We start from the raw sequence: 20169 nt of genomic DNA on the forward strand, positions 1-20169 counted from the left end.
CATCAGTATGCAAGATATGGTCCGGACAAGGATTTACTGTTATGTGCAGTAGACCACGAAAGTAGGTCACAGTGACCTAGTAATAGTATGTGACAAATCGCCATCCCAAGTTGTTCCTACATGTGAGGTTTGATGGTCCTGTATGCATCTGTATGCAAGATATGGTCCAGACAAGAATTTACTGTTATGTGCAGTAGACTGTGGAAGGTAGGTCAGTGACCTAGTAATAATAAGCGACAAACCACCATCCCAAGTTGTTCCTACATGTGAGGTGTGATGGTCCCGTATGCAAGATACGGTCCTGGCAAGAAAAATTAACAGACAGACACCATATCATAATAAACAAAAACACACAAAAGGAAGGGATGATGAGAATTCTTTTATCAGCCCTCTATGCTGCAACCGATTTGGCGATTAAAATGTTTTATATGGTTGCCCCTTTGGCGACCGATCCAAAATTGATACAAAGAGAACACAGGGTTCATACACTTGTAGCTTAACCAAATTCCAGGACATTTCCAGGACATTTTTCCAAAACTCCAGGACCATTACACATGGAGTCACAGTGGATCATAATTCAAATAGAAGAACAATAAGAAAGAAAAGTAAGAAAGAATGAAAAGAAAAAGGAAAACAAATATTATATAGCAAATAATGTTAACAATACCTGATAAAACATAATATTTATTTGACAAATGTCACCCGCCGTTACCGGCATCATCATTCATTGGTTACCATTTTGAGTGGGAGTTTTGTTGGGGTTTTTCCTCTTTTTTTTCTTATCTTTTTGCTTACACTCAAACGTAATCAGACTGCTACCACTGTATTAAAATTATTTTAATGTTGAGTGTAAAATAAAAAAGAAAGGAAAACCAAAACAACCGCAAAACATTATTGAGTGTTTTATTTGCTGAACCTGGGCTGCATTCAGCCACACTGAGCAGAAAAATGTTCGCTAAACTGGTTTATGCGCTTTACAATGGCCACATCGGAGCCAATGAAATAGTTTGCCAACATTAGCGAAATGTTTGCTGTTTGAACTTGGGGCTGGTGGTAAGGTAATAAATTACCCCCCGCGCATGCACACTAAAGATAAACTAAAGGAAGTCTGTGACGATCGGATCCGGACTTGGGGCCAGATCAAATGTTCAAACTGTGACTACAGGAATGCAAAAAGAAAGTTCACAAAATGTCAGTGATCGGAGCCTGACTTGGGGCCAGATCAAATGTTCAAAATTGTGACTATAGGAATGGGAAAATAAAGTTCAGAAAAGGTCAGCAGTCAACAGTCAAACTGACAACATATTTTCAAATTTCCAGGACATATCCAGGACAAAGTGCAAAAATCACCATAATAAAACAAATGTAACACGAAAAAACCAGAAGTTTGACTCTAAAGAGCCAAAGAAAAGACATCCGCACCCGACAGCAAAGAGAAAAAGAAGAAAGTTATAGTCACATGACCGGAACTACAGGGAGCATACAGTAGAAGAATTTTAGGCCATCGCATTGGCTGTTGGGATGTTTAAAATGATGAACTGTGCATGTGTGGAAAGGTTATTTTTCCAAATTCATGTGCTCGAACACAGAAACTACCAGCCTTTTCTGTACTTTTGTTCACTAGAATAGATTCGTTTTACGTCCATGCTGTTGATTTTGTTCGTTAACTGACTGAAATATATTTAATTTCATGTACCGTAACTAAAAAATATAGGATATTCTTTCTAGTATAGTATCGTATTCGTGTTTTTGTCATTAGCCGAACGCATTTTGGGATATTAATGGTACAATATGTATGTCGATGATGCAAAGTAGCCAGTCCAGATCTTTGATCGTCGACAACTCACAGTTGCTAAATAAACCTCTTCTCTAGTAGTCTTTTAATGATTTTAGCAACCAGAAGTAAACATTAATTGATCTCACATTCACAGCTACTCACAACAAAATTTGAAGTTAACTCTTTTATTTGCCGATAATCCTTTATTGTGTATCTATTAGCTAAAATAAACAATAAGAAAATCCCATACAATAAAGTGTGTTAATGGCCTAAACAATTAACCAACATTTAAGTTTTATCAATTACTACGGTCTGTAATACAGACTTACGATATCCAGCCGAGTCACGTGACATAACAAAGAGGGATGACTTCACATGTTTATTTTAAACTACAACTTCTTTTGACATGAAATAAAGGCATGCTTAATTTATTTTGTTGAATTTAACACATTTTAAATTGCTTTTCTGCTATTTTCTTTTGCATATATGCAGATTTTGATCAGAAAATCCATTCAATTAAACAGCTTGTTTTGCATACAATTTATAGGAAATTGTTTGGTGTTTGTCACCCAAAAGTATAGAAGTAGGTAGAAGTTAATGTAGAGAGCTGTTTCTTGCATTTTGGGTACGCTGTTTCACAATGTGTATCACAATGTTTTAATCATTTAACTGTAATACATAACAAATTGGCAAAACAATCAAATCACCCTTTAGTCCTAGGACTTAAGGGACATGCCCTAGTTTTTAAACACTAACGCAAATTTCTTACTATTATATCCGTTTTTGATAACTTAAATCATACTTTACTTAGATTTTATTGTTTAAATTATCAATTTTCGTACTTTCGGAGTGTTTTTGGTCATCCTGGTCTTTTTAATATCACAAAATGCATTTCTCATATTTTTAAAACCACATGTACGTCTGAGAAGTAACAGTTATGGAGTCGAGTTTTAGTCTATTTTTAGAGGGTATTTCACCATTTCAAAGTAACAGACTCACATTTCACTCAACTGTAACTTTATCCAAATGTATTACAGGTTTGTAGATTAACAAAACGTGTTAATTTTCACGGGTTGAAACTAGGGTATGTCCCTTTAATATACAAAAGTTTTACTTTTGCTAGCATATACTGTGCATCACTATTACTACTACAATGCATTTTAAGGTAATTATGACATAATCATCTACTAGAAATTATCACTATAAACAATCAGCAGTAACCTTTTGCATCTTTATGCTGTCTACATCAACAAGGAAGGAAAGGATGTGTTTCTCGGAGACCACTTTCATAGCTGTTCCAAGTGCTGCATACGAGGCTTCTCGTACTTCAGGAGTGGTGTCATTCACAGTCTGAAAAACACAATTTGGCAAATTACAACTAAACAGACCGCCAGCTGAACTCAAAACTATGATTACTTCTACATATCAGGGGAATAAATTTGTTAAAATTCTTTTAGGTACGTATATACCTTACCTATCATATGTAAAAAGTTTTCCCCGCACCCCTCGTTCGTTCCAAGAATTAATGGTCTCAAACCCAATTACTAATATTTTGAACCTAATCAGATTTCAAAAACAAAATCACACGACATCAAGACTGACTTGTTTATTGTCATAGCCCACTTGGCATCTTTTCAGTCCGTGTTTTTACTTTGACATCAGATTGTACATCAATGCATGTCACGCTGTTTGAAGTGACCAGTCAAGCATTGTTAATCCTCGAACGCATTGATTTCAGTAATGTCAGAAAATATTAATTATTACTTTCCTTTTAATATAACAACACATTTTCAACTACTTAATAATATGATACTATTACGTTTTCAATATAACATACAATTGTTTTGTTTAAATTTTATTACCGGAAGTAGTATTATATATCAAAATATTTCAATTAGAATCAAGTGTATAATTTGAAAATTTTACAAATGAATGTGGAACATGTACCAATAAATGTTCACTTCACATAATTTGATCAAACGTCTCCCTTTTCTTACGAGAAGACAAAAGTCACTTCTACTTTTTCAATTCTAGATTAGGGCCTGAAATGCATATTTAAGGATGAAAAGTCATGGCTTCGTAAATGATTTTTGCCCTGTCACTATGGTATCTATTACATTTAAAGTTAATTAAAACGAACCAGACACCAAAACACATGTAGTGCTAATGGAGTTGTTTGTCATCATAGTTTTGTTAAAATGCCACACTCAAGGAAGTGCAGGTCAGCTGCACTTCTTACAGGCCATTCACTGAACTAAATATCAGGAAGGTTCGTTCCATGTATTGGGCACAAAACATTTTTATTAATTTTATGCACATTTGTCATTTTATTAATAAAATTTTAAAAAGTTCCAACATTGTAATCCTAGTGTTTTTATACCACAAAGCTGAAAACTATATACAGACAAGCATTGCATAATTCACACAGCTATTCTCATCATAAAACAAGTCACTGTAAAAAAAACAAGCAAGCAAACAAAGGTTTGGAACTGACCCTTTATGCTAGAATTCTTGGTTTTTGTTACTGCAAATTGTTATTCATACACCAGAAATATTCTATTGATTTGAAATATAATTAAAGGGGTATAATAACAGTTTCATAAGAACCAAGAATATCGTGTTTGCAAAGACATACAAAAAAGTATTGGCTACTGTCTTGATGAATACGTGGCATAGATTATGTACAGCCCACTATGTTAACTTTTCCACCTAGGAGCCAGATGACACCTACTTGTATTTTTGTATAGATGGTATGAAATGTTTTAGTCACCAAATGAAAACAATCGGTCGCAATGTAAAGGGCTGATGTACTATGCAATTACTATTTTCAGCCAGTGTTCGAGAAGCCACTGTGAACACCAAACATTCATATTTAACTTCAAGTAAAGTTGTTTGTCTTTAAACTGAACCCCATTCAAATGCATTTAACACAACGTCTTAACTATCATGTATAAAATGTATTATCCCATAGGGTGCTGCAGACATGTATAAGGCTTAACAAACAATGAAAATCAAAACATGTTTACCTTTAACAGTTGATTGCAGAAAACCTTCAGCTGTTTTTTAGGCAAGGTTGATACAGTACACCTTGCAAAACAGCGAGCAAGGAAGAGTGCTGTTTCAGCTCGAATAGAAGGATTTTTGTTTTCCAAAGAAGCAAGTACATCTTCCATAATCATTTCAAAGGTTATCTAAACAAAGAATATGAACAAATCGTTTTTATACTAGCCATATATCAGTTTTAAATATGCACACAAGTACAATTATTTAAACAACACTTGATATTTGGTACTATCCAGTTGTAGGCTGGAAAAGAAAAACGAAATTCTGCAAAATGTCTGCAGATTTAGGAATCTATAGATTAATAGGGTATGAAAATACATAATACAGCATAAGTTGGATTCCAGTCAAGTGCTTTCTTATGCAGGCAACCAAGCATTCAGCTACAACTGAAAAATCAAAACAGATTTTTCAATATAGTCAAGCAGATTTAAAACATAACCGTAAAGGTGCGTACAAATACAATTTTATTTTTAAACATTACTGAGGGAAAGTCTAGATGAAAAATCTGATGGGTGCCCCCTTGACACTTTTGGGCAATTTTTTTAACTGATGTCATTGAACATGCCCCTTTTCAAAAATATTGATTATGTAGGTAAATATGTTTTTCAATGCAAATATATCGTGTTTGAAATCAATTTAAAGGTAATGATACAGAGATGGCGAACATATGTATTACAGTAAATAAAATCATACCTAAATGTTAAGTTAATGTCTTTTAAGGTCACACAAGGTCAGAAATATAAGCATTATTAATACTTGCCATTTTTTACAGCAGTTAAGTCATAATTTACTTAAGTAGTAAAACGTGTATCTCCTATTACCTCTAGTAAATGCATCACACCTGGCACTCAATCATTACAATAACTTTTTGCATTTACCTTAGTTTGACACCCAATAGTTGTGCTGGGGTGTCGTTCATTCATTGATCCATTACAACTCATTACTTATACTCCTTGTAGCATCATTTGCAAAGTGCTCTTCAGTCCTACAACCATGATGTACATGACAGCTCGGCTTAGTGAAAGCTGTAGACATTTTTGGAGCACAGCAACTGTGATTTGCAATAAGCTGCAACATTTGTTTGGGGGATGGGGGGGGTGACTAGGTGGGGGGGGGGGGGTTGGGGAGCAATAACAGCAATGTTTCTTTTTTCAATTTTCAGCCAAAGTTGGATAGATCCAGCATTGGAGGTTTGGTCTGGTCTGCAGCTTTCCACACAGGGACTTGAAGACGAGCACTTTTACCATTGGTGATTTATGTTCTAGCTAGGGGCGGGATTTAGCTCAGTCGGTTGACTGATCATTTGAGGTGTGCAGGATCGAACCACTTCGGTGGATCCATTCAACTGATTGGGTTTTTTCCTTGTTCCACAACTGGTCAAAGGCAGTGGTATGTGCTTTTCTGTCTGTGGGAGAGTGCATATAAAAGATCCCTTGCTACATAAGAAAAATGTAGCATGTTTCCTCTGATGACGACGACTCAGAATTACCAAATATTTAACATCCAATAGCCGATGATTAATAATCAATGTGCTCTAGTGGTGTCGTTAAACAAAACAAATTTTTTTCATTTTTTTTATTTTCTAGCTGAACAGTGTAAACCTTAAGTCATTGAGAAATAGATACGACATAAAGTAGACCAATAATAATAAATAGCAAAGACATTCCAGTGGTGAGTGGTTATTTAAAAGCTCTTCTACAATTAGCAAGGCGACTACAAAGAGATGCCTTTGAGAACTGCAAAGGGACTTCTAAGACTATTTAAATACTCTTTGGAATGGCACTTCTAAGGAACTTCTCATCGGTCTGTCCATTATAAATTGCTGACTGCATGAGGACATGGAGGGAGCTACAGCAGTACTGCATTGGAACTTTTAATGGGACAGAAATTCTGTGAAGGCCAATTTCAAATCATCACTAGCCATTCATGTTTTAGGTGAGCTCAACATCCATGCAGTGAGTTCTCTGCAGCCATTTGATGTGTACACTTGAAGATAAAAATTATCACACCATGAGCTGATAAGTTCTCTATCATTAAGAAGACTTCTGAATGTGAAATCATGTTTATAAGTTATCTTAGCTGCTGACTCCCAGTATCATGATCATGAAGGAGGTCAGTGGTTTCTCTTCATCCAAAACTATGATGAATTTGGACTGCAAGATCAAGTGTTGTTTGATTAAATGATTTGATGATCAATATCTGGATTGATAGTCAAAGACAGCAATTTCTTTATTATGAAGTCTTTCCAATCTGATTAAAATTAGCTCTACTGGGTCTACCAGTAGATCTATCAGCACTGCTTGGGCTCCCATGTCCAGGTGACATTTCACCTATAAATAATAATTTAAATATCGACCAATTACACTTCGCCTTTTATAGCGTTATTCGGGAGAATACAAATTCTAAAAATATCGGGCAAGACTATTTATGCAATAGGCGAAGTTGTTGGTTTATTTCAACATTGAAAAAACAGAGGGAAAAGTGCAGTAATAAACTCTGGATTGTATACTAGTATAAACAGGGGGGAAAATGCAGTAATAAACTCTGGATTGTATGCTAGAATAAACAGATTTTACCATCACATTTAAAAAAAAAAAAATTATATTGCAATTAGTTTCCGGCATACTTCACAATTCACCTGAATCATTTCATATACCCTCGACATAATCCCGAATGTTTTCAAATTCTTTTCTAATCACTAGCATGATTTTCCAAGTAAGCTTTCTATTGGTCAACTGGACATGAGTTCCAACGGGCTGCTATTAGATCCACATGTAATAGTGGAGCTAATTTTAATTAGATTGGCATTCTTTTACTACCAAACTTAAAATGTTTCTTTACGATTATCTTCAGTTTTAAACAATGTAAATTCATCCAAGTTATAGGTCTTCAAAGCCACGGAAGAAGTGGCCCTTGCATCAGCAGTAATTTTTTTGGCTAGTTCTTCGATAATATCTCAGGTAAATGCTTTCAAAAACAAACAATTCTAGCAAACCCATTTACACGGAGGACAATGATACTACCTCCAAAATGTTCCTCTAAATTTTGAACCAGTTGAGGTCTTTTTGGCTGATTGTCACCACCACTTTTCTTATCCTTGTCACCAATATCAGAACTAGCTTAACCAAGACTGGTAGTATTATATGTAGATATTGAATCGTAATATATATTGGGTAGGAAGTTGCAGTACACGATATATAACTCTACTAAGTTCACTACACATGATATAACTCTACTGAGTTCCACATTCTACCAGGATTATCTTGCAGGGTATCTACAACCAGAGATGGGATAATCGTAATCAGTAATCGTAATCGATTGTAATCAATTACATGTTTTCATGTAATCGTAATCGTAAACATTGCTAATGTAATCGTAATCAACGATTACTTTCATAATTACAGTGCCTATAGTTAGAAGCAGTACTGGTCAGTCAGTAGAACTGATCTCCCATTGTCTACTACTCTCATAGTAGAACTATTATTTGCCTTGAGAAACAGGGAATCATAACGTCTGGATTATCAAATGAATGTTACCCAGGGGATGAAGACACGCATTCACATAATGGTATCTATCGTGTTTACTATAAAACCACTTGAATGAATACAGTGTTCTAGCTAGCAATATATAAAAGGGCGCTGCACCATGCCCCAGTTTTGTGTCCTAATTCATTGCCTTAAAAAAATGAACAATATATATATATATTTGTTTTTATGATAAAACACTTGCGTTCCTCTGAATGCATATACAGCGTTATCACGGGTCTGAATGCAACTAAGAAACGCTTGACAATATCTCATTTTGTCACAGATGTGAAAGTCTACCAATGGTATCGTGGCAAACTTTCATTTCTTTTGTTAGTGCTTACGACTGCAGACAGGCAGCCAGCCAGTCGTATCAAGCTTGATTCCATGGGCAGTCATCCTCACCCGTCGCAGACACAACCACAAATAACTAATTAAGAAAACACCCAGTTGAAAGTAGTCTATCACGATAAACCTTGGTTTATTTTCCTTTAAAATATCTTAACATATTAATACGTTCTTTATTTCTTCATTTATAGATTTAAAAAATAATAAAAAATATTTTAATTTGTGGATGGTATTAAATGGTATATGTTCTACAAACAATAAAAAAAACCCTAAGTAATAGTAATCAGACAGTTTGCAATTACTAATTATGGCTTATTTCAATAATATAACAAAATATATATGCTATGCATTGATACAATAATTATACCTATGGTTATGGATACTTTTTCGTCAATAATCCAAATTTAAGAATAATAAATCTGGTTTTTATGTCTTTCAATGAATGAAATCGGTATGGTTGTAAAATAAAGTGCATAACTTCATGGTGGTAACATCATTTCATTATTTGTATAGATTGGTGGAAATGTAATCATGATTGTAATCACGATTACTAGACAATGTATTCACAATCGTAATCGATTACTTTCAATTATCTTGTAATCGTAATCGTAACATTCTAAAGTAATCAAAGTGATCGTAATCGATTACTTTTGTCAAGTAATCGCCCCATCTCTGTCTACAACATGCTGAAATGCACTATCTTCAGGATCTATGTCTTTGGTTCTTAACCTTCTGACTACTGCAGGCACGATATCTCGCCCGACATCACGCCAGTCGACATACTTTACACTGTATACAGTGCATTCCCCAATTCATATTTCCAGCTGTTTTACACACGACACTCACCTGAAATGTTTTTTCTTAACAGAAAACAGTTTATTTTACAGCATGCTAGCTTTTGTTTGTTGTTTTTTAATGAAAAATGCCTTGGAATTTTGAGTTCAAAAAGTGGTTTTCAGCAAGTTGCGGTCATTTTCAGGGATCCATAGCCGATTGTGACAGCTATTTGATAATAAATTTGATAGTTTTACCAACAACGAAAATCACCAAATATTGGGATATGAATCGTAGTTCATTTAAAAAAAAAAATTCTGGTCAGAAAACCACTGTTATCAGGAATAAAGGACTTAAATACTGGACAGCTGGCCACAAATGCCCGTAAGTAAACGCAACTTTTTCGATTTTTTGCCTAATTTCAATCACCATTAACTGAAATAAAATATAAAAATTACAAAAACCCACGAAAATAATACTTACCGATTCATATATGAACTTTATTTTATGTATTTATAAAACATTTATGGGAATATATGTGAGTAAAAATTATATACTTGTACCCACTCAACATGGTTTTTCTCAAAAATTAATCCAGAAGTCTAAAGGTTAAAGCATGCATAGCTGCAGTAAAGCTTTGTGTTTCAGTATTTCCTACAGTACGTGAACCAACCAAAGTGGCACTTTGGGCAGTCGGCTCGGCAAATGGCTCAGGGGTTTCAAAAAAAAATTATGTTTCCAAAATATCGACAATCGGCAATTTTTGTAACTTTTATTTCAACAGTGATTACATTTGCACTTCACCCAACACGTGAAACTGTTCTTTATTATTATATTGACTATTAGTCGGGCAGAATAAGGGCTATACCTTGAACTAGGGTACATACAATGTTTTATGGTGGTTTTATGTCATTTAGGGTCTCCTGATTCAGAAACTGCATGATGACACTTTCTCATCATTGAGCAATTGTTTTGACGGTCATTTTAAAAGTGCCACCCCAGGCTAAAAAATACATAGTTTTTTCTGTTAGGCCCATTGCGTTATGCTATAATGTTTTATTTGTACAATATTATTATAAGACCCATACCTATTTGGATACCTTTTACAAACACTAAAGAATAATACAACAAACCCAAAACACTATAGCAACATTTCAGGGGCTTTTGCTGACGGCCATGTTGGTTTTCAAAATGGCCACCATTTAAACAGTTGTTTTTACAATATTACTGCACCCAGGCAAATAAAACACTTTTTTAAAGTTGTATACAGGTAGGTGGGAATGCTTTCACTACACAAGCAAGACTATTTGTAATCTGTATTGGTCAATATGAAAATGGTAACATTTTGGGTGACGATTTTCACAGAAGAAAGTTAAAAATAACAGATTTAAAAATAAAAATCCCAATTTAATCTAATTTACACCTGGCAAGGAACATGATATTTTGGCATAATTTCTGAAATTAAACAATGATTTTATTTTAACTAATGTCTATAATATACTTTAAGAGTATTTCCATGCAATTGTGCCAGACTAATATTCTGTACTTGTATTAAAGGGATTGGACTATCCTCAGTTTGTAGCCGTTTCAAAACATTTTCGACAAATAAAATATTAATGCATTATTAAAATTAAATTTTATTTATTTATGTGTTTTGATTAGAATATGATTATCTCTATAATACAATCCATGTATTTCTGGACATTGTAATGTTTTGTATTTCAATATCGATTTTTGTCTAAAATAATTTCGAAGGTAAAAATTTATAATTTTTTCCAACGACCAAACGAAATTTTATAACATTGCAACCAAAGGTCATTCAAAATTTATTTATGCGTATAATTTTTTATATGTAAAACATTTTAAGGTAAGATAGTGTTTTAAAAGACCTGAAAAAGCAGAATGTGTGTTTATTTTGTTGGTGGGGCAGGCTGATGTTTTCCCGAATTGAATACAAATGCACGAATATGGATACCAACATTTATTTATATTAGCATTACTGCCAAACAGATTACAAGTAATATTGTGGTTAAAATGATGGCAATACACAATGAACACATTTCAGGCTAACTCATTCTGCCCGAATATCTCTATTGTTTTTGCCCGAATTTGAGGGATTTTCCCCAGCACAAGGTGGGCAGTTGCTCCCTGCCCCCATCACGTATGCTTATGGAAACAAACAGAAGTCTTGCTAGATCTGAAAACACAGGTCAGTCTCTTTGATAAACTTTAGAATCAGAACCCAAAATGTTACCAATTTTGATATGTCGTATACTAAAAATATTGTAATATATAACAGGCTATACTTTTAAAAGAAATGTATATCTTGGTTATGTGATCCAAAACCAACCTGGAAATAGAAGAGTACTTTTAAAAGTAAAATTACATGTTTTAAACATTTAACAATTAATTGTTAAATTAATAAAATCACCTGAATCACATGTACCATATATCAGGTGAAATTATTTACATATGTAAATGCAGGCATAAGCCGGTAGCTGTCAAATTTCATTAGCCATGGAACATTTGCATTGCATGGTTACGCTATGCATCTTAAATATGGTACAGATTAAATAACTTTGTTAACACTAGGGACATTTTTCTCTAAATAATCTGAGAAATATATTTTTAAATATTTGTGGTTCCTTGCTTGAAATATCGTTCTGTGCACATCCCGGAGCTCATTCAGAGGTACATGCACTTTCATTTAACGAAGCTGTAAGTTTTTAGCATATGGCTGTATACCCTCGCGACTTTCGTAACCTCTTTTGGAAACTGTGCAGAAATATTGTTCTCGTCTTTTATATGCTAATGGTAGATTCGTAATCATCATGTTACGTACACCCTGTCAATCTTTATACTGGTTATGTGGGTTACTGAAACAAATATTCTTGGAAAATAGTTTCGTTTAAATGGTGAAGTCTCTTTAAAATAATCACCTAATTTGAATTAGCTGCCTACTACTGATATATAATTTACAGTGAAATGTGATATTCATGTATAATGACATTACTGTTTTTCGTCAGTCATTTTCATCATGCATGGTTTGAGGCTTGTTGCATGTCCTATAGTCCGGGCAATCTGGTATATTACCAAAAAGAAATTGCAATAGTTTCCAACCATGGTTTTTCTGATTCCTTATACATCTGGGAGCATCAGTTTCAAAATAGACCAAAATAGACTTAGTGGAACATATTTTTATGACGTCATCAAGATGGCCACCACGCAAAAATTATTATTTTAGAAATAAAAAAAATAAAAATTCTAATGTCCTCATTGGAATAAATTTAACACCAATTCAGGGTATTTGAGGTATGGTAAGTTCATTAAAAATAAAAATTTGAAGATTGGAGTATTCCTCATTTGCATAAATCCATATTTAGTGTATTTTGACCACAATGGTCTGGGTTCATGCAGCTCGTCCACAAGGGACAGCATCCTGGAACTTCATCGATCATATTTTTTCCCCCATGATCGACATGGACCCAAATGACCTGTCTTGCATTTACTCTACCTTGAAGTTTATATCTTCGCATGCACAACGGCACCAGTCATACCCAGTGGTCACGTTTGATCAGCCGCTATGGTGGAAGGCACATACCATGGTAGAGAGCATGCCAGAATTACAGCCAGCTGTCATTCGTCTGGGAGGCTTCCATACTCAAATGAGTTTCCTGGGATCTATTGGTCACTTGATGGAAGGATCTGGCCTACAGGAGCTGCTGGAAGTGGTGTATGCTGGCAACACTGTCGGACACATGCTCGCAGGCAAAGCAGTCAGTCGTGCTGTTAGAGGTCATTTGCTTGTCGATGTGGCCCTGAATACAATGGTGACTTCAAGTGCTCTGAACATTGACCTGTCCGCGCTTTCAGTACCATCGCAAACAGATGCAAGCGTCCACTCTGATGATGACAGTACTGTTGAGAAACCACCCACACCAGATGTTTCAAATCCCACTGATGCTACTGTTGACGATACCCTTCTTTCCACCTTGACAAACCTGTTGGAGGGAATACGTGGAGGAAAATGACGCCATGCACGCTCTTCGAGAAAACGTGGAGAAAGAGAAAAAGAGGTTGGGAGAGTGCCGAATGGCAAGACTTTGGCTCCAATATATGGACATGGTAGACCTGCTCCGAAGATTTATCAATGCGGAGAGGCTTGGACATTGGGCACTTCATCTTCAGTGTCTGTATGACATGCTGCCATACCTCGCGGCATCTGGCCACAGTCTCTATGTGAAAAACGTTCATGTGTATCTACAAAAAATGCTGAAACTTGAGACAGATCTACCCGAGATACACAAACACTTCATGAATGGACTTCATGTGGTGCGCCGGTCTGACAGGCTTTGGGCGGGCATTTCAACCGATCTTGCAATAGAGCAGTGTCTTATGCGCGCTTTGAAGACACGTGGAGGCCTGATGAGAGGACGAGGAATAACAGAGACTCAACGCCTCATCTAGTTCTCTCCACTCCTGCCTGTGCAGAGATCAACAGTGCAATGCAAGATGCCACTGGGACGACATTCACCACCAGTGAACAGCACAAGGAGACCAACAGTGCCAGAATGGCCAAAGATTCCAGTGATATCCAAGACCTGTTGCAATACCTGACACAGAGAAATCCCTTCAGCACAGAGATTCCAATGTCGTTGAAAAACATTGCAACTGGTGTAACAGCACATGCCTCTGTGAATTGTGACACTGCTAAACATGTGGGACAGAAAATAATGCAGTCAATGACCAATCAGAAGGTAGTTGAGCACACATTCAGAAAGAAGGATCAAGCTGTTACAATGGGAACAATAGGTTCAGTGAAGATCAGAGACGAAGTTGTCAGTGTGGATCCTCTGCCCCTCTTCCAACGTTTGTTAGCTGCTGGCGATAGATGTGGTGAATTACCAGATACCTTCACATATGAGATGTGCTCCTATCCACCTGCTTTGTTTGAATCTCCAGACGTGATGAGGTCTGCTAATAAAGCGAGTCTAGCTGATAGTCTGTGGTCTCCAAAAATTGCAGAATCCCCAAACCTCCTGACCAAGTCCAGTATGTCCTCGATGGACGTGTTCTCCTTCACAGAATACCGTGAACAAAGGGTGCTCTCTGGGATGAGATTATGAGGATGTACACGGAGTATGTTACTCACAGAGTGAAGGGTGATGCAGACCTTTTGGTAGTGGAGGTGGCTGTGGATTGTGCTGAACACATAGACACGGTTGTCATTGCAGATGACACAGACATACTGGTTCTCCTGATCCACCATGCTGGGCATGCCAAGTACAATGTGTGGTTCAAGCCAAACGTCAAAAGAGAAAGTAAAAAGTCTCAAAGGTGCTGGAACATGTCAGCAACAAGATGCCACCTGGGGAGTACTGTCTGCAGCAGTATTCTCTTTCTCCATGCCGTACTTGGATGCAATACTACGTCAAGACTGTATGGAATCGGCAAAAACAAGGCAGTGGTCAAAGTGAAGAGTGACATCTTCTTTGCTAGACAAGCTGAAGTGTTCATGGATTCCACCTCAAGCCCAGAAGATGCCATCAAGGCAGGGAACCATGCACTTGTCTCCTTGTACAACGGTGAGAAGGATGAAACCCTCGACAGCCTCAGGCTTCGCAGGTTTTATGAGAAGACAGCATGCAGAAAGTTCACCTTATATATCATACATATGATGCAGATAATTTTATATATACTATTCAAAAGAATTTAAGGGTCAGATGATATTTTCGACATTATTTTCTGAATGTCAATTATATTAGCTAGACCATAATGTCACGCATGGTATTGTTCCATTTTGACAAAAGTGGGTCTAAGCAACCCATAAATGAATTAAAGTCCACTGTCAATGACACTGTCGACTAGTTCTAATGGCGAAAACATGCTTACATTTGCACATAAATTAGGGCGAAAGCGAAAGGTCTGCTAAGTGCCCATAACTTGCTTTTTCACAAAGCGCTTCATTTGCATATTGTATTCATGTTCCCAATGCTGAATTTCCGTATAATTGGAGCTTGCGTTCGTGTACACTCCAAATTCGACAATGGTACGTCAACTGACTATCGAAGATCGAGGAAGGGCTATTGCTTGGCTTCAGGATGGCAATACGCAAAGAAATGTTGCTCTGAGACTTGGTGTCAGTCAGAGTGTCGTTGGCCGACTGTGGCAACGGTACCAAGCAACGAATTCTGTTCGAAATCGTCCACGTTCGAGAAGACCCCGAAGCACTACAAATAGAGAGGACCGCTACATCACCAATATGGCTCTACGTCAACGCACAAACACTGCACGCCGATTACGTGACAATCTGCGGACTGCGACTGAAACTCGAGTGTCTGATCAAACCATACGCAATCGTCTGAGAGCCAATAATCTACGCTGCCGTCGCCAGGCTGTTCGACCACCACTCCTACCACGTCACAGAACGGCCAGACGTCATTGGTGCACACTTCATCTGCGATGGCAACGTGTTCAGTGGGGTCGAGTGATGTTCACTGATGAGTCCAGGTTTAGTCTCCAGTTCAACGACGGTCGGGTTCGTGTCTACAGACGTCCTGGGGAGCGCTTCGCTGACGTTAACGTTAGACAACGTCACCGGTTCGGTGGTGGCAGAGTCATGGTGTGGGACGGCATCTCTATCCACCACAGGACCCCCCTCTATGTGGTGGATGGCAATCTGAATGGAATCCGCTATCTGAATGAGATTATCCGGCCGTTGGTTCTCCCAGGCCTTCAGCAGATTGGCGGCGGGGCAGTTCTGCAGGATGACAATGCCAGACCCCACCGCGCCAGGGTGGTAACGGACTTTCTCAGACAACAAGGTATCGCCAGGATGGATTGGCCAGCATATTTGCCTGACTTGGCCCCAATAGAGAACGCCTGGGACGAATTAGGCAGGAGAGTTCGGGATAACCATGCCCCTCCGGCCAACCTTCATGATCTGGGTCAACTTCTTATGGCAGAGTGGCAGGCCATTCCCCAAGAGTTCTTCAGACGTCTGATCAACAGCATGAGGCAACGATGTGTCGAGTGTATTCGCGCCAGGGGTGGATTCACACACTATTAAACGAATGTTCTAATGTGTAAAATCCATGTTTGACAACCTTCAACTTTGACAGAATGTCATGTGACTTTCTTGTATACAGTGACGTTTATTTGTGGTATTTTGTAAATATGGAACAATAAATTAAATTTTTGGTGTACACTCTGAAACTTATTTGGTTATAAATTTTTGACCCTTAAATTCTTTTGAGTAGTATAGCTACGTCTCAAATTTTTATAAGAAATATTGGGGTTTTTTAGTAAAATTTCTTTTGAAAGATGCTGTTTCAAGTGGTTCTTGGACATATAATCAATAAATACAATTGTTATTTTACAATAGTTTTAATATATAATATACAGATTACAAATATTCGTGTGTATTTATTGATCATGGAATTATGTCTAACTACCTTTATACCACTTTAAAACAAAGTTTAGTTTTGGCTGGGTGTGGTAGTATTGAAAAAATAAAATTTGCCATGGCAGCCATTTTGAAAACCAAGATGGCTACTAGTAAACACCACTTTCATGTTGCTATATTTTTTTAATTATTATTCTTTAATGTTTGTAAAATGTCTCTAAATTGTGAGAACTCTTGTAATAACTTGGTACCTATAGGATATTATAGCATGATGCAATAGGCCTAACTGAAAAACAGTAATTTTTTGGCCTGGGGGAGGTGTTTTTAAAATGACCGTAAAACAAATTGCTCAATGATGACAAAGTGTCATCATGCAGTTTCCGATTCAGGATACCCTAAATGACATAAAACTACCATAAAACATCGTATGTTTTGGCATCTGGCAACCTGACTATATGCTTTTTCATAAAACTGAAACATAACATTCTTTTGTGAAACCGATAAAGGAGCAAGTTGTGTCAGCTATAGAAAAATTCATTATATATGATGGGGATCGTTTTGATTCAAGTGACTGTTTTTATGTGCCACAGATTAAAACATAAAATAATAATAATTAAAAAGCAAAACAAATTGGGTGGGGGTGGGTAGTTCAAGGGAATTGCCTAGCAGACAACTTTGTTCCACACCAGTAACAACTTGATGATATTTTGCAATGTGTGTACCCGTCACTTGCCGTGAGCCTGTAACCTCTTTATTTGTCAGTTGTTGTCAATTTAATTTAATATTTAAAAAAATTAATTACAAATAAAACTTATTAATATTTTTGTGTCACAAGCTGCCAACAAAAAAAATCATTTTATTTGTATTATTGTTACATGTATTATTATTTAGGGTTTTTTAAAATTAATTTATTTTTTATTTTTATTTTTCTCTTTTTGCCAATGTACGCGCATATGAAGGAATGTTATTAGGAAGGGGGGGGGGGGTCTAGACTGGCGAGAGAGGTTTTTAGGGGAAGTCGGGTCATGATCCACAGGAAAATATATGTTTAAAAAGACAATTCGGGATGGGGTATGCAGACCCTGAAACACCCTCTGCACACGCGCCTGCAATACCATTGTTTGCGTCCGAACAAAAATGAACTAATTTTATAATTATTACTTCTTTTTTTTTTATAAAAGAAATCCTTAGTCTAGGGGTACCCGGGGCAATTGCCCCCTTATAAATCTGGCATTGTCTGGGACTGTTTTTATTGTGGACGTGCTCCCTCTAGCCCCCATTTACCTTTTCTCCACTAGCTGTACCAATAACTTTATACATGTATGTTTACCACCGATTTGACCAACAATCACGAGTTGCTTTGTTAATAAAAAAAAAATGTGTTGGGAGTGATTTTCGATAGGAACTTGGGTACGCAGGCATGTGGTAATAATGTCCGGGGGTTTGGAGGTTTTGGAGCACAATCTCTAATGGAGGGGCCCAGTCTCTAGTTGGGGGGACACAAAACACATTTTAAAAATATTTCTTTATATACAGAACACCCCACCCCACCCCACCCCCCAATACACACAAACCATACAAGTGGGAGGGGTGCTGTGCCACATGTGCCTGAAAGAGGTTTTATGTGGGGATGTTGTTGCTGTAGGTCTGTTATACCTAACCCCATTTACCTTTTTACTAGCTGTACCAATATTATGTTTACCGCCGATTTGGCCAACGATCCGAACAATCGTTTCGTCTGTGAGCTGCTTTGTTAAATAAATGCAAGTTAGCATGATTTCCAAAAGGAACTTGGATATAGGTTTTACCTGGTGCTGTTGTTATGGGCCCGGTATATTCTTTATAGCCTCCAATTACATTTTCTCTACTAGCTGTATCAATAACATTGTATACTTGTTTACCGCCGATTTGACCAACGATCAAAACGATCACAGGTTGTTTGCATGCTGCTTTGTTACTATGCGAGTTGGCATGATTTCCAAAAGGAACGTGGGTAGAGGTTGTATCTGGGGCTGTTATTGTTGTTTCGGGTATATTCTCTCTAGCCACCATTTACCTTTTCTCCACTGTACCAATATCATTATGTTTACCACCGATTTGACCAACAATCGGAACAATCATTTCGTCTGCAATCTGCTTTGTTAAATAAATGTAAGTTAGCGTGATTTCCAAAAGGAACTTGGATATAGGTTTTACCTGGTGCTGTTGTTACGGGCCTGGTATATTCTTTCTAGCTCCCAATTACATTTCCTCTACTAGCTGTATCAATAACATTGTTTACTTGTTTACCGCCGATTTGACCAACGATCCTAACGATCGCCACTTGTTTGTGTGCTGCTTTGTTAATATGCGAGTTGGCGTGATTTCCAAAAGGAACTTGGCTACAGGTTTTATCTAGGGCTGTTGTTGTTGTTGTTGTTGTTGTTGTTGCAGGTATATTCTCTCCAGTCACCATTTACCCTTTCTTCACTAGCTGTACCAATATCATTATGTTTACACCCCCATCATCGGACAAGGAACTTGTTCAGCAAAATGTGTTACAGGCTTGAAAAACAAAAAGAACCCCCACCCAATAATATTAATAATTATATACAATGATGCTCCCCACAACCAAACAACCAAACCACCATCCGAAGTATACAAAACAATTCTCTTTTATGGTCTTGTTTTGCCTGCCTTACAGCAAACCACCAGGAGTCTTGAATACATACTCTCAAAGAAAGCAAATCACCAGACGTCTCTAATACATACTTTCATGGGGAGCAAATCACCAGATGTCTCGAATACACAAACGGTCAACTGATGTTCACAGATTGTATAATTCCACCAACATGTTCATGTAATTCACCAGGAAGGCCCATTTAATATACAATTGCAAACGAGTCTCCCCTGGGTTGTCGTGCCACGATCTGAACAGATCAGGCCATTCTAAGGGCCCCTATGGGCAACCTAGGGAGACACCTCAGCACCAACTAGGTCCCATTAACGAACTACTCTCATCATACTAAGTTCAAAAACATATGTATTTTTGGCAAACCGTTAAAAAATGCGCCCAATTTCCTTCATTCAAACTGCGCACCCTTTCCCTTTGGCATTAAACCTACGGGACATTCCAAATTCCATAGCACCAAAACCAAGTGCAGGCGGTCCCTTCTCCTACCCACCCCAACCCTTTCCTGTCCTGGACGGAGGAGCCGGTCGAGGCCGGCACCTGCGCCCATGACAGGTGTGTGCTACAACAGCTTGCTCTGAATGTGCATGTAAAACCCTCTGACCTG

General features: G+C 37.2%; 1 protein-coding gene across 2 annotated transcripts in view; it reads right to left on the reverse strand.

Annotated features, from left to right (window-relative positions):
* LOC121381864 (cytoskeleton-associated protein 5-like) overlaps positions 1-20169 on the reverse strand; it is a 200247-nt gene that overhangs the window by 121710 nt on the left and 58368 nt on the right. For both annotated transcript variants that reach the window (XM_041511240.1, XM_041511241.1), the window contains exons 12-13: positions 4804-4968; positions 2999-3127 (exon numbers count right to left, since the gene is read on the reverse strand). In XM_041511240.1, the coding sequence (XP_041367174.1) occupies positions 2999-3127; positions 4804-4968 (294 nt within the window). The remainder of the gene's footprint in view (positions 1-2998; positions 3128-4803; positions 4969-20169) is intronic.

Source organism: Gigantopelta aegis, chromosome 9 (assembly GCF_016097555.1).
Source record: "Gigantopelta aegis isolate Gae_Host chromosome 9, Gae_host_genome, whole genome shotgun sequence".
NCBI classification, from domain to species: Eukaryota; Metazoa; Mollusca; class Gastropoda; order Neomphalida; family Peltospiridae; genus Gigantopelta; species Gigantopelta aegis.